Source organism: Chlamydotis macqueenii, chromosome 1 (assembly GCF_036417535.1).
Source record: "Chlamydotis macqueenii isolate bChlMac1 chromosome 1, bChlMac1.mat, whole genome shotgun sequence".
NCBI classification, from domain to species: domain Eukaryota; kingdom Metazoa; phylum Chordata; class Aves; order Otidiformes; family Otididae; genus Chlamydotis; species Chlamydotis macqueenii.
Window position 1 is genome coordinate 123622305 of NC_141556.1, and position 14018 is coordinate 123636322.

The following is a 14018-nucleotide window of genomic DNA, read 5'->3' on the forward strand; positions in this document are numbered from 1 at the left end:
TAGTGAAAGAAAAATGATTTATTATTTATTAGAAGTGCTCCAAAAAGGACAAAGGCACAATTAAAAATCTTTCTTAATCTCTCACCTCAAAAGACATTTCTTCTGTGGACGGAAGTTAATTAAATCAGAGTTCAAATGGCTGATTTTACACAATCACTTACGGATGCAATACCACCACTAACTAAAGGCAGACGGTTCGGTCCTGCAGCCTAGTACATTGTGCTTTCTTTAGACACTGCTCTTCGTTCAGAGGAAACAGTGTACTTTTCAACTTTAAGATGATAATACAAGACTACTTTTATTTAGATAGCTCATAACTGCTTTGGAGATAGCTTTGCAGAGATTCTATACAGCACAGAAAAACAATAGTAACTGCTTCCACGCTGGAAACTGAGGGATCCTGATTCACTGTAGAAGTGGAAGTTGCAGTAGTCCCAATTTTAGCTTCTGCTGAATTGAGCAGAATTCACTAATGTATTCACTAACATGACTCATAATTCCAAATCCAAATGGGGTTTGGTCATACCAAACAGTACCATACAGATAAGACTATTATATTTGCAAAGCACATTGTTTAACTCTACCAAGCTCCACAATACAATTTTTCATTTGTATCATTAATGTGTTTTCAATATATATACCTTCAATTAGTTAACAGCTTATGAACCATATGAATATCATGTAAAACATTTCATGACATTTTAGAAGGAAAATCCATGTCTTGCAAAGCAATAAATTTAAGGATTAAAACAAAATAAAAAGATACTACAGGGAAAAAAGGTGATGCAGAAAGGAATTCACTAACCTCATCAGATATTTGCTGTGCAAGACGTATTGCTACATTTCTTAGCATGCATTCTGAAGTTGGATTAGGAATGTTTTGTAGGGCATTTTGTAGCACCACTGCCTGGTCATGCGTAGCCTGGTTTATCTGGAAGAAAGTATTTCTTACATTTATTTTTACATGGAAAAAAGAAAGCAAGAAGATACTAAAATATAAAGGTACTTGGAAAGGTTTGGTAGAAGTAGGTAATATCTTGGAAGAAAAACTACTTACAGAAACTCCAAGAAAAATAAACCCCCTCATTTTCAAATAGATACCACCACATCTGAAGACACCGTATGCTACAATGCACGATCATAGAGTACAAGTAGTTAAGAGCAGAGGCACTTGCTCAAAACTGCTTATGTTTGGGGGTTTGTTTGTTGATCAGACTATTTCAAGTTAACAACATTTAGAATTACAATGTCTCCTTCTCTTTCTGTTGATGTAGGAAAGAAAGGGTTTGCTAAAACAACAGGTCTCCCCCTGGATTAGCTAATAGTGTCCAGATAGAACATGGCTGCAATGCTCCTTATAGTTAAATACATTTTAAACATCTGAGTTAAAACCCTATAGAAGAATTCTGTACTGGATTATGCCTCCTGTTCTTTATCACACTTTCACAATAGAAACAGGAGCAAGACAAGTTTTTGTTTTCTGTACTGGTTTGAGCATAGAGTTCCTTCTCCTTGGGCTGACAGGGCTCCATAGTTTTGACAGTTCAAATCTGAAATAGTTGCTTCCTTCTCACAGACAAACTTGCTTGAAAAGCAAGCACTTGTGTGCTGTGGTCAGAAGTTAAAGCTTCTTGTATAAAATAGTTTTTTCATTTTCTAACCATTTCATCCAAAAAACCAGTCTCAAATGCTGCTCAAAAGAGACACTGTGAAGTTGGTCTGTAACACCTGGCAGTGGTCACATCTCTTTGCTTCATCAGTTTCATTAAGACACTTGATTCAGGGAGCAAAATTACAGAACTCCCACTGAAGACTGTAATAGAGCTTACACAGGCAATTAGCTAACAGAGGTGGGCTGTAAAAAGATAAAACAATATATATGGTGGCAAATCAGGATCTATGCATCAGAATACTATGTTTAACAACATTATTGATTCAAGTTTCTATGAGAGCAAGGAAAAAAAATGACAATTTAAAAGGTTCTAGTGACAGCAGCAGACCCGTAACTGGAATACTGCAGATGCACAGTCTTGGTTACCTCATTCTCTTAAGTACCGATGCAAAGCCAGGACAGAAAGCTACGCTACGCTACTTCTGCTTTAGGTATGATAGAACAAAGGTATTTACAAATCCCACCTCCATCCCAAGGTGTAAGGTTATTGGTGCTGCAACAATATAAAGACCAAAGTCCTTCAAACTGGATGATGATGATGACAGCAAGAGTAACTTTTTTCCAAAATAATAAGGTTAGATGTTTCCAACACTTCGCAATGACTGTCAGTAGTCATGGACAAACATTACCACCTCCTAAGTGGTGAGCATAAATCTGTTTCAAACAGTACATCAAGACTCAACTGATGTTATCTGTGTTCCAAACTGCCTTTTGAATAATTTTAATTACAAAACAGAGCAGTAAAATTTACTCATTTTGAAGAGATGAAGGATAGGGTGCCAAGCACGTTTGCTTTAAGATGTTTCTATTTTAACATGAGACACGAAAAGGGATCTTAACCTCTTCATAATCATCAAGATTTTTGATTTCCTTGAAAAACAATGGATCTGGTATCTCCCAACAGATGGGGGTAACCAGAACAGGTATTTATTTTTCAGACTTCAGGGGAATGTACTTCTCTGCTTCAGAGATGGATCTTGGTAAATATTTTGGAAGAAAGTGCTCTGAAGCGAGGCCCTCTACGGATTCTTGAGTACAGGTTGATAGCTCAAGTAACTATTCAGGATGGAACTTCACAAAAGAAAGAAAAAAAAAAAAAGCTGGAATATGTGGAAGCAAATGCCCAAGAAGAACAGCAGTAAATTTTAATTTTGAGGCTCTATGCTGTATACCTACTGTAAGAGGGCAGAAACAAAATCTTGACCAACAACGTATTTCTCCAGATGTAGAAAAACTAACTAGCCATATTAAACACACACAAAATCCACTACTATAGACGCATGAGATCACAGTTTAGAATAGCTGTGTTACATTTTCCTTTTCTAACTCTGAGAAATTATAGGGTAGGACACCTTTCAACTATCAGTACTTAACTTTGCAATGTACCTATTTGTTATCTGCAAGAATTTTCTACCAGCAATAGACAGAATTAATAATCTAGCAAGCCAAGGACTTATTTTTGTACAGAAAAAGGGCTAGCATGACTCAACGTCAGTTCTGTTGGTTTATGAACTACACATGAATAGGAGACACAAGAAATTCAGAGGCATATCCTTCAATAGACTCAGCAGCTCAAAAAAAAATCAGAATTCACATTGATGGTATAGATGCACCTGAAAATGGAAAGTTACCTGTACTGACAATGCAAAACATTGAAAATCATATACAGAGCAGGTGGATCTCACAACCAACTTTTCTACAGTCAGAAAGAAACGGGATCTGTTTAGTAAGTTGATTTCTTTTTTTGGAATTGCCAGGCAACATTATCTGAAAGTACTGTGAGTTATTGACATGCAACTCGCTCAAAGAGACCCTTAATGGAGAGCAGACAGATGTTGCTGCAGACAATACAAAAACCAGAGTACATTACTATTTGCATCAAGGAAGATTTATATTACCGGTGAAATTGTACTTGTGCCTTCCACAACTGGCTGACAAGCTTCTGCCACAGCTCGAACATGGCCATATCCAATTGCTGTTAGCAATAATTTGGCTATTTTCAGAGCATTAAGGTAGGCACCCCTTCGAGTTTCCATATCTGCATTTGGCAGGAAGTTATTTCTAGTCAGCATGCTCAATACAAGAGGCAAACCACCACTTTTTAAGAAGTTGTATTGGAAGTCACTGGCATCTTCTCCCAGAGGTGCACTGGCAGGCATTAACAAGGCATAAACTACCTGTAGAACAAAATACAGAGTTAACTAACAGAAATATACTAACTTGAATACAGATGTTTGAACATCAGACTACATTTGAATACTACTTAAGCAATGATTTGACAGCACTGGCCATCCACCAGTTTATTCCAGTAAATTAAGTATTTTCAATTGCTAATTTCCAATCAGAATTTGATCTTAGGCTTCCACAACATTACAGAAAGGACTGCCAAAGAGAGAACTGAAGATTTTTAAAGAACAGGCAAAGCATCACAAACCTCTGTTAGATACAGCACTTGTGAGGCAGAAGGACCAAAGAATAAAGAATCAAGAGACGGACTAAGGCTGCTTTCCCCAAGCTTTGCATGGTCTAAACAAATAGCTCTTAGTTTCTCAACCGTCGTGTTATCTGCAATAAAAACACAACTTATAAACATTTTATAACACAACTACTCCACAATAAGCCAGTAGTATTTACAATTATATATCTGGAAAACTTTAAGTATATCAGAAAAGCTGCAAAAATGTAACTGACAAGATCAGATTATGAAGTGTTGTGCAATGATTATTTCTGTCAGTACAAAAGTGATCCTATTAAAGCAGTGCTACAAAACCACTCCAAAATACAATGCTCCTGCCCATTTTCACTGCACTGCGGCACTAAACCCCACTACCAACCACGAACTATGCGACTTTATACGACAGACAAGAAATAAAAATTTGGGAAATACATACAATCCTAACTAGGATAACAGTCATGAATTACAGTATAAATAAATTACCAGAAAGCGGAAAATACTCCCCTAACTCAATTTTTATATAACAGGTGATAAACTATTATACAGGATATGACAATATAAAACTGAATATAATTAAGTTTTACCTGGTGGCATGAGTTTCATAAGAACACGTGCTCCATCTCTGAGAGGTGGCATATTTAGGCTACTGCCCAAGTCTGCAACTTGCCAAAGAAAAGAGATGTATCGAGGATGCAGTGACATGATCTTAAAATAAGCAAATAAAAAAATCCCATAAAAATCATTAAAGACAAAGTATTGAAAAAATGCTTTTAAACTGTTCATTTCAGAACCTAAGTATATGCTTACCACTCCAGGCAAACAGCTTTCAACTTCTGGATTTGGACCATCACTGTAGTGATTGCCATGGTTGCCCGGAGAACCAGTTGAAGAGTCAGAGGAACTATCTGGACTTGAGGGCATATTAGAATTTATCTGTGTAAGCTTAGCCGTAATTAGCTGAAAAACATAAACATAGTATCAAAACTATGCAAAAATGAAGAATCTTTACTAAATAAGTATCTGATATAATGTTGATGGCATAATAAAATAAGGAGGAACAAAACTATTTCACATTAATAAGTGATCCCACGCATGGTGGTTTTCAGGCATTTACAAAAGGGAAGTAACATCTGAATTGACAGAAATAATCAATCTGCAATACTTACCGTTTTATCTTTGAGATTCAACTGCCCTATTAATTTTCTGTCATCTGCAGGGTCCACCAGCTCACCACCAATGAACAGTTCTACTTTTGTGTGTGCACTGTTGGCTTTAATACGATTGAGAATACAACGCCGTACTTGACCAATTGTGTCGTTTGTATGAGACCAAATATCCAAATCTTCCACCTGTCGGCCTTGGTTTGGGAAACGAACTACCAGTGTGATATGTTTACCACGGAAAGCTCTGAAAATAAACAAACCAGACAAAAGTTATTTTTGCCCTTATTAAATAAATTATTTTTCATGCTGTATTTCGTGTTGTAGATATTTCAACATCAAATCTTTATGTATAGCAGTATACTGCAGCATGAGACTATTTTGTGACAGCACTAGCAATTATGCAAATATAACATACACAGAAACTTTCAAGAAGCCACACTTTGCACAAGTGCATCAAAAACACAGTCAACTTTACAGTCAGGTTAGGAACACTGACAGAATTCCTAAAAGTCTCTTACAAAGTTTTAGATCCTTTCTCTTGCTTGTAATTTCCTTATCAAAATGTGCAAATAAAGCTCAGACTGGCAACTATGTTTTGCTCTTTTAGCAAAACAGTTCAGTTTTAAATACACTAAGATCAGAAAAAGCCATCAGGTTACCAAGTCTTAATGTCTTCTGTCAAAAGCTGTTAAAAGTTATATATTAGAACTCAATTTAAAAAAAATCAAAATGCTTTAAAAAAATTCAGACGCCAAAAAAAAAGAAGCAGCATTTTTACACCAGCAGTGATCACACTTTGCAAAATGGCACAGGACTCATTAGGACATATGTGCCCAGATAAGCCCAACAAACTAATTCCAGGCAATAAAAGAAGGCAAAAACTCCTCATAAAAGCTCTTTGCTAACAAGACCTGTGAAAAAGTTAAGTCTAATCAAATAAGCAGCCCGTATAAAAAAGATGCACTTGTAATCAACAAGAGAACTTACTTAGGACTAATCAATCAATATATACAATAAACATGCTCTAGGAGCACTGCAAACTACTGACATATTATGAAGAAACAGCAATCTCGTCAATTTTCTTGACAAAAAGGGCATTTAAAATAAGAAGACAACAAACCCCCACCATGTCTAAAAATATGTTAGCTGCATCATGAATCCATAGCAAACTCAGTGTATTTCTGATGTATTTTTGAAACTTTCTTCCCACAGACAACAGCTACTAACACTGGAACACTTAAATAGTTTTCTGTTCTGCTTTCCTCTCTCAGGAAATAAAGTATTTTGTTTGTGGAAATATTTATACAACATTAGATTTAAGTGTTTCTTTTTGCTTTGTACCAAAGAGAGTTAAAGAAGGTGCAGCTGCTTTTTTCTTCCCCTTTTGATGAGAAACTTCCACAAAATATTTCACTTAGAGATAATCCTAAATTCAAGTTTGCAAAGTAAGATGAGTATCTCTGTAAACAATTCTGGAAGATGAAGACATATATCAACAACACGTTTTTTGTATGAGAGGAGTATGAAAAATAAAGATTTGCCAGTGCTAACTTAAAGGATGGTATTGCTTTCAAAGAATTACCTAAAAAAAGGAAATACATGCAAAACAACCTAGCCACAAGGTACATAGCATTAGTTACAGAACAAAGTTTATTCTCAGGTCTGCTATCCCTTTCATATCTGTCTGTATTTGCCCAATCTTTCAAGTTGTTTTTTTTTTTTCCCACTACAGATCAGAGTTTAGCTGTATTAGCAGAGAAAATGGAATTTTGAAACTCTATAAATACATTCCCTGAATAGAAACACTTTAGAACGCAAAAATCACAAAGATATTACTAATATTTTAGTTAACAGAAATTAAAATCACAGCAGTGCATTTTCATGTGTACCTTGACATAGGCAGAATAGTTCTCTCTTCGTGGTAATCACTGTCACATTCATTTATGTACTCTCTTAAAACAGTCAGCACTCTGACCATTCGTATTGCTTCTTGTCTTGCACAATTGATACTGTCTTTATCTCCATCCAACACACATAATGTATCATAGGAGGCTTTTAGACGATCAAAACAGGACTGAATGAAGTCTTCATGAATCACTACCTAATTACATTAAAAAATTGGTGCAATTACAAGAAATATTAAAAACCACCTTTTCAACAGGATAATCCAATGGTACAAGTAAAAAAAAAACCCAAACCAGGTAAGTTACTTTATGAAGTTGTTTTATTGCACTTTAGGATCAACTTCCATTGATAAACAGCTCTAATTTAGTGGGTGCTTAAAAAAATCTTGCATGTCTTCAGCAGCTGTAACTGTACAGTGCAAACTTGCACTTAAATAGAAAAAGTGAAAATTTGCACAGAGAACACTAAACTGGACTTTCTCTTATTCATTTCCTCAGACTATGTTAAAGAATCTCTAGCTGACAATATAGTACAGGTTAACTTACTTTACACTAAACAAGAACACAGAACATTTACAGACCACCAAAACAACTATGTGTCCCACCCCCCCAAATCACATAATCTGGTTCCATACGTGCTCTTTTCCTGCTTAAACTCAGAAATGGATTTTGACCTCGATTCAATATAGTGGCATCTCATCCTTCTGCCTCATACCTAACACCTCCTTGCTCCTGACCTAGACTGACATATAACCTATAGTATCACTGTAGAAAAAAAGTGTAGTGTCTCCAGGTAGTAGTCTGCAACAAAAACATTAACAGTCATAGCTATGGCAGTAAACCACAGTCCAGTAGCCACTTTTCTTAGAGGCGGTTCAGGAGAAGAGGAGTTACCAGCATACTGAAACAAAATACTTGTGTGCGTGTTAAGTAAATCCAACACTTCTTGGAAGTGTCATATCTAACCATGTGCAGATGGACAGATCTATGTGTGCTTAGTAAGCCCAGACCTATAGCAGGAAAGAAGCATACAGCCCATCTGCCCCCACAGTAAGATACAGCTTGAATGGCTGTAAATGCATCACCTAGAGCAGCTGTGCTGTTATCTAGCAGACTGGCAGCTCTGAAGACTAAAATTGTTTTTGAGGGACTAAATTGTTTTTGAGGACAAGTACGGAAACTGGAGTTTTAAGAAATACAACTGGCAAGCTACCAACTGGAGACTGTCTGGAGGACAACAATCCCCCCCAAATTTGTGAAATCCCCACAGTCCACTTCCTTTGAGCTTTCCGAAACTCATTACCTCTTTTCTCTGCTCACTGAAATGCAGCTCCCAGCAAATATTAACATAAGGAGAAAATACCTGATTTGCTAGAGCTCAACTTGACCACTATATGGAAACACTGTGACCCCTTTGTAAGGGACATGACATAAAACAGATTAGATTAGCTTGTGACAACACTCAACAGACCCATCCAGTGAACATACTAGTCCAACTAAGTACCACAGCTGGAAGTTCAACAAAAGGCTTACATAAGCATATGATATGAACTGTCTTCTGAGTAGAAACAGTAAATACAACAGATTAATTTAATGTAAAAAAAAAAAAAAAAAAAATCAGAGTTCAGTCTGTAAATATCAGAAAAAACCTCTTAATTCTGCTTTTGACTAGAACCTGATGGCTGGACTCAGGAGTATACTCTCTAAAACATGAAAACTATTCTCTGTTTTCAAAACTTTCAAATATAAAAATATCACCAAATTGAATTTTATCACTGTTTTTCTATCATATTATATCTCAGTTTTCTTGTTGCATGTTTTTTTTTTTTTACCTGATTAACTTGTAACCTTGGGCCAAGATTAGTATAGATCTCTTTAAGAAGATCTATTGCTCTGTTTGCGATGTCATCATTTCCCTGAATCACAACCTACCATAACAAAAAAAAAAAAAGCATTAGAAGATCTTAAAACTTTCTGGTATAAAGTTTTAGATCAAAACAACTACGTAAGTATCGACACAATAGTAGGTCTAATTATTTACAAGGTAAAAGTGAACAAAATGCTTAGTTACAAAATACAATCAATACAACTCACAAATTAAGAATTAACTGGAGTTCAGAGTTAGCAAAAGAGCCAATGCTTTATAACCAGAATTAAAATAGTGTTTATATATTCATCTTCACATTACATTTTCATTTTCACTACCTTCAGAGAATGACAACTGTTTTCACAGATGCTTAAATAATCTAGACCACAAAAGATTTAGAAACAGAATTTTAAAATATTTTAAATGGCTGTGAGTGGGTGGAAGGGGAAAAAGGCAAATGAGTTCTGTTTCTAACCTGATAATCTATGCTTTCATCATTAGCCACCAGGTCTGAAAGCAGCCCTTAGCGACAATCCTTGCAGAATACTGCGCTGAAGCTCTGTAAGTTCTGTCGTGATGCCAAACGGCAGCACAGATACAAGTCAGTTGATTCCCACAACGAAAGCACACTAGCATTATGTGGGCACTTCGTACAGAAACATTGTGTGAAAACTTATTTCTACAAAAATTATGATAACTATGATCACCATGATTAAAATACCTAACTCTTCCAACAAGCCACAACCAAATTACTGAAGACTGCTCTTTTATATACAGCACATTTTACATAACACATTCAAGATAATCTTGTCATAGTGTGCTACCATGGGTTCTCATGTAGCTCCTGAAAATGAGAAATACTCTGAACAAGTTAAGTATCAAATTAGACACTGATGTTTTTCACTAATAGATCTGGCAAGCTTCAGAAAGCTACAGTCTTTCTATTGAAAAGCTATAACCATGTTTAGGTTGTGGATTTAAGAGAAAGAATCAGACCAGTGATAACTTGGTCTAATCTAGAATCACTTCAGTTCACAACACTAAAAGGAATGACATGAACTAGCTTATGAACTGCACAAAAAAAGTGTTTAGTTCTAACATGCATGTGAGAGAGAGAGAAACCTACAGATAATTCCCCTGGAACAATCCTTTCTTCTAGCATAGTACAAGCAAATTTTTAATCTCATGTGAATGCACAAATATACTTGATGTTTCAAGTAACTTTCCATTGAACAATCAGTCTGCAAAGTTACCAACGTGCATACTTGCTGTGAAGACAAGTCAATATCCATGCATTTAGTTTGAAAAAGTAGCTTTTTGTAATTTCAGTCTATAACTAAAACCATAAAAAGATACTCAAAAAGACTTAGCAGTTAACCTTTCAGATGTTTCCTCCAATTAACTTACCCTCCAAAGGTAGTCTAATCCTATTAATTCCAGATCATCCATCATATAGGCTCGTCTCTTTGCTACTAGCTTTCCTTCTCGACAGTTCACAGCTTTGAAGAAACGTTCAAAACATTTCATTCCATTTTCTGTTAATAGGGAAGGATCCAGCTGAAGCACATTATTTTCAAAGAAGTCCTTATTAATGTCAGGGTCTAAGTCTGGTTCATCCCCCATTAGTTTGGAATACCATTTAAAACAGGCTTCACGATCACAAAGATAAACCGCATTTTCAGCTAAACACTTCCATATTTGCTTCGCCTGAGGGGCACAGAGCCACAGCTGACCATCCTTCAACAAAAATCTTGAGCAAAACAAAGAGACAATTAACAGTACTGTCTAATAAACATCAAGAGTTACAATCAGTAAAAAGTACAGGCAAAAAGGTGAATATGCATATTATTCATGTATATATCATAAGTACAACCTTGAAAATCTCATTTACATCATCAGTGCACTCACAATTAGCCCCATGATTTCTTAGCCAGTTCAAATGGATCAAGACCTTATAGTCCAAACAAAAAAGGAACAAAATGCAGCAAAAACTGTTTTGCACTAAAATACTAAGCACTCTTTACATGTTATATACAAACAAATGCAAATCTTCTAACGTAAAATATTTAATTTAAAAGCCACATCACAATGTAAGACATTAAATTACTTCTGCAATCATTCACTACGTTTTAGCACTCACTTTAGCAAAATCACAAAATAAGGTATCCATTCTATGGAACAGAGCCAGAAGCAGAAGTCAATGAAATGGAAATTTTTCCCTTTATTTAAGCAACTTTTTTATTTGTGTTAAAATATTATCAAAGAACTATTAAGAACTTCAATTCTGAGCACTAACACTAAACTAAGAAAGTTTCAGGAAGAACAAACGATAATCAAAGTTCTTCAGAATAATTTTTCTGATTCAAGAACTTTTCTTTGTAAAAGTAATCAGGGACTAAGTTACAGCGCCGCTTTTCAGAAATTGCTGCCTACCATGTTCTACATTCGACAGCCTTGGGATTTCATTAATTTCTTTAAATTAACATCTAGTGAACTTAAAGGAAGTTACAATTTTTAACATGCAGGAGTGATACATTAAGGCAGCTATCCATACGCTATTGCATAATTTAATTAAACAATTGTTTAACATTTCAGTTCAATTCATAAAATCTCTTGGTAAAATTTTAAGAAGAAAAAAATATCTCAGTTAGAAAACAAGTGAAAAATACTTCAGAACTTGACAGTTAATGTATTTTCACTTGTCTATAAAAGGTTAAAACCGAGCAAGAAAAAGCCAAGACGGAGAGCCTAAAGCACCAACATACCGCAGCTCTGTGATGAGCAAAGATCTTTTGTTTTCTTATTTTACTCAAAAGCAGTAGCTGGTCGGAAGTCATCCAAGTAATTTTTTCTTATTGCAACCTTTTTCTAAGGCTCAGTTGCTGACAACCTAACATCAGTGTCTGACACAAGTACATGTCACTTTATGATCATGGATTTAACTCTGGTGTGGTACAAGAAATAAGGACACATAGGCATATCCATACGTGGAATAACTGTGTCCACATGCACACTGTATTCAATTCACTAGGGTTCTGCACATGGAAAAAGCCCATACAAATCTTAGTGCAGAATCAGAGTCTTCAATTGCAAAGATCCCAGTAAAATTTATTTGAATATTCCAATACTAGCACAGAAGCCCTCTCAGAAAAAAAAAATAATCAAAAAACAAAACAAAACCAAAAAACCCACAAACCAATACAAAAACATTCAAATACTGAGGGGAAGGGTTTCTTTAAAGTATTCTTACAGAAGTTAAACAAATGATCAGGTTAAAACTAACCGTAAGAAGTTCAGTCGCTCCTGTACTTCCTGCACATGACTGTATCTGCTTCCTGGTCTTACAGTTTGAGGATCATATTCACCATGCTCTGCAAATATAAAAAGTTTTCTTAGACAATACATCCAGGAAAGACATGCTGACTCTAAAAGACAGGATGTGTTTGAAGACTTGTTATTCTGAACATAATTAAAACCACTCAAAGAACAATAAATTTTCAGTTCAACGTATGAAAATAATTTTCAGCAGCCTATTATCAGTTAGAATTTAATCCTAAATTAAAATGGGTATAGGCAAAAATTACTGAGATCTATAATCAAATCAACAAACACTTGTGCATAGATACATGTGCTCATCATTCAGTATAATGGAAGTACTAAAGAAGAACTAAGAACTTGCATTCTACTCATTTGAATACATTTTTCCTTATTTCAAGTATTCAGTTTGAAGACAGAAGTCAGTTAAAATAAAAGTATACCATGCATGTAATTCAGACAATCTAGCGTTATTTTTTTTCTGAGGATGCTTTAGTTTTGTTACAGAGCACCTTTTCCAAAATTTCAGTTTTTAATTTTTAGGGTTTTTCCTCCCCAGAGGAAATAATGACTCCAGTTCTTTAACACTTTTATAAGTAGCTACATACACGACATCGCTTAGAGGAGGAAAGCATAGAACAACTTTATTTACTGTAAGTGTCCAAGCACAAAAAACAAATGCCTGCAATACTGACAAGCTGGAAACAGTTGTTGAAAGTATGGCAAGAAGTCAAACTTTTATCTGCATTTTATCAAATTTCAGCACAATATTTTGTTTAACAGACAGCTGTTTGCTCGATAGAAACTTGGTTTTGGTGTGGTTCTGGTTTTGTGTTTTGGGGTTTTTTGTTTGTTTTGTTTGTTTTTTTTTAAGAGACACAATCTAGATCTGCACTTGCATTGCTTTGATCTGTACTAGTAATATTTCATCATTATAAACTCATTAATGCTATGTTTCTTAGTTGCAAAGGTATACAGATTATGCAGTTACTAAGATGACCCAGCTGTGGGAGACTGTACCATGATTGTATCAGGACAACATCCGGACTCATGGTAAAATTTATCTTCAGAACTGAAAATCAGTATCTCCTACTGTACCAAGGAGGGAACTCCTTCCTCAACAACAGCTGAAGTGCATCATCAGTGTTTCAAAATGAGGAGAAAAATAATTGTCATAAATACTGCTCTCTCTACAAAACTGCAAAACATACATGAGCTTAAAAATTAAAGGAAAAACAGAAGACTAGTACTTAACTGATGCTTACATTACATTCACCAGAAATTCTTCAAAAATTTAAATGTTAGCCCTAATGAAGTGAGCACAAATGGGCAATTATCAAAAGAAGAAATGTGAAAAAAATCTGAAGAAATAATATAAAAGTAGCAGAACAAAAATTATTTATGTATTAGAAGTAGAAAACTTGAAAAATATGCTGTGGGCCTAACAGAATAAATAATTATGGTAGATAAGTATATTGCAGAGAAATTAAAACTAATTACCTCAAGTGTTTGGTATTTTGGATGGTTTTTTTTGTTTGATTTCATTTTGGTGAGGGAGAGGTGGTGTTGTTGGTTGGCTGGTTGAATTAGGGGGACTATCTGGGCTTTCTTTTTCTGAGCAGAGATTAATTCATAGACGCAA

At 35.2% G+C, this 14018-nt stretch overlaps 1 protein-coding gene across 2 annotated transcripts in view; it reads right to left on the reverse strand.

Moving 5' to 3' along the window:
• USP9X (ubiquitin specific peptidase 9 X-linked) overlaps positions 1-14018 on the reverse strand; it is a 101571-nt gene that overhangs the window by 38194 nt on the left and 49359 nt on the right. For both annotated transcript variants that reach the window (XM_086766451.1, XM_010121384.2), the window contains 10 exons: positions 12345-12432; positions 10469-10811; positions 9027-9122; positions 7180-7391; positions 5294-5534; positions 4935-5084; positions 4712-4832; positions 4107-4237; positions 3571-3849; positions 806-931 (listed from right to left, as the gene is read on the reverse strand). In XM_086766451.1, the coding sequence (XP_086622577.1) occupies positions 806-931; positions 3571-3849; positions 4107-4237; positions 4712-4832; positions 4935-5084; positions 5294-5534; positions 7180-7391; positions 9027-9122; positions 10469-10811; positions 12345-12432 (1787 nt within the window). The remainder of the gene's footprint in view (positions 1-805; positions 932-3570; positions 3850-4106; positions 4238-4711; positions 4833-4934; positions 5085-5293; positions 5535-7179; positions 7392-9026; positions 9123-10468; positions 10812-12344; positions 12433-14018) is intronic.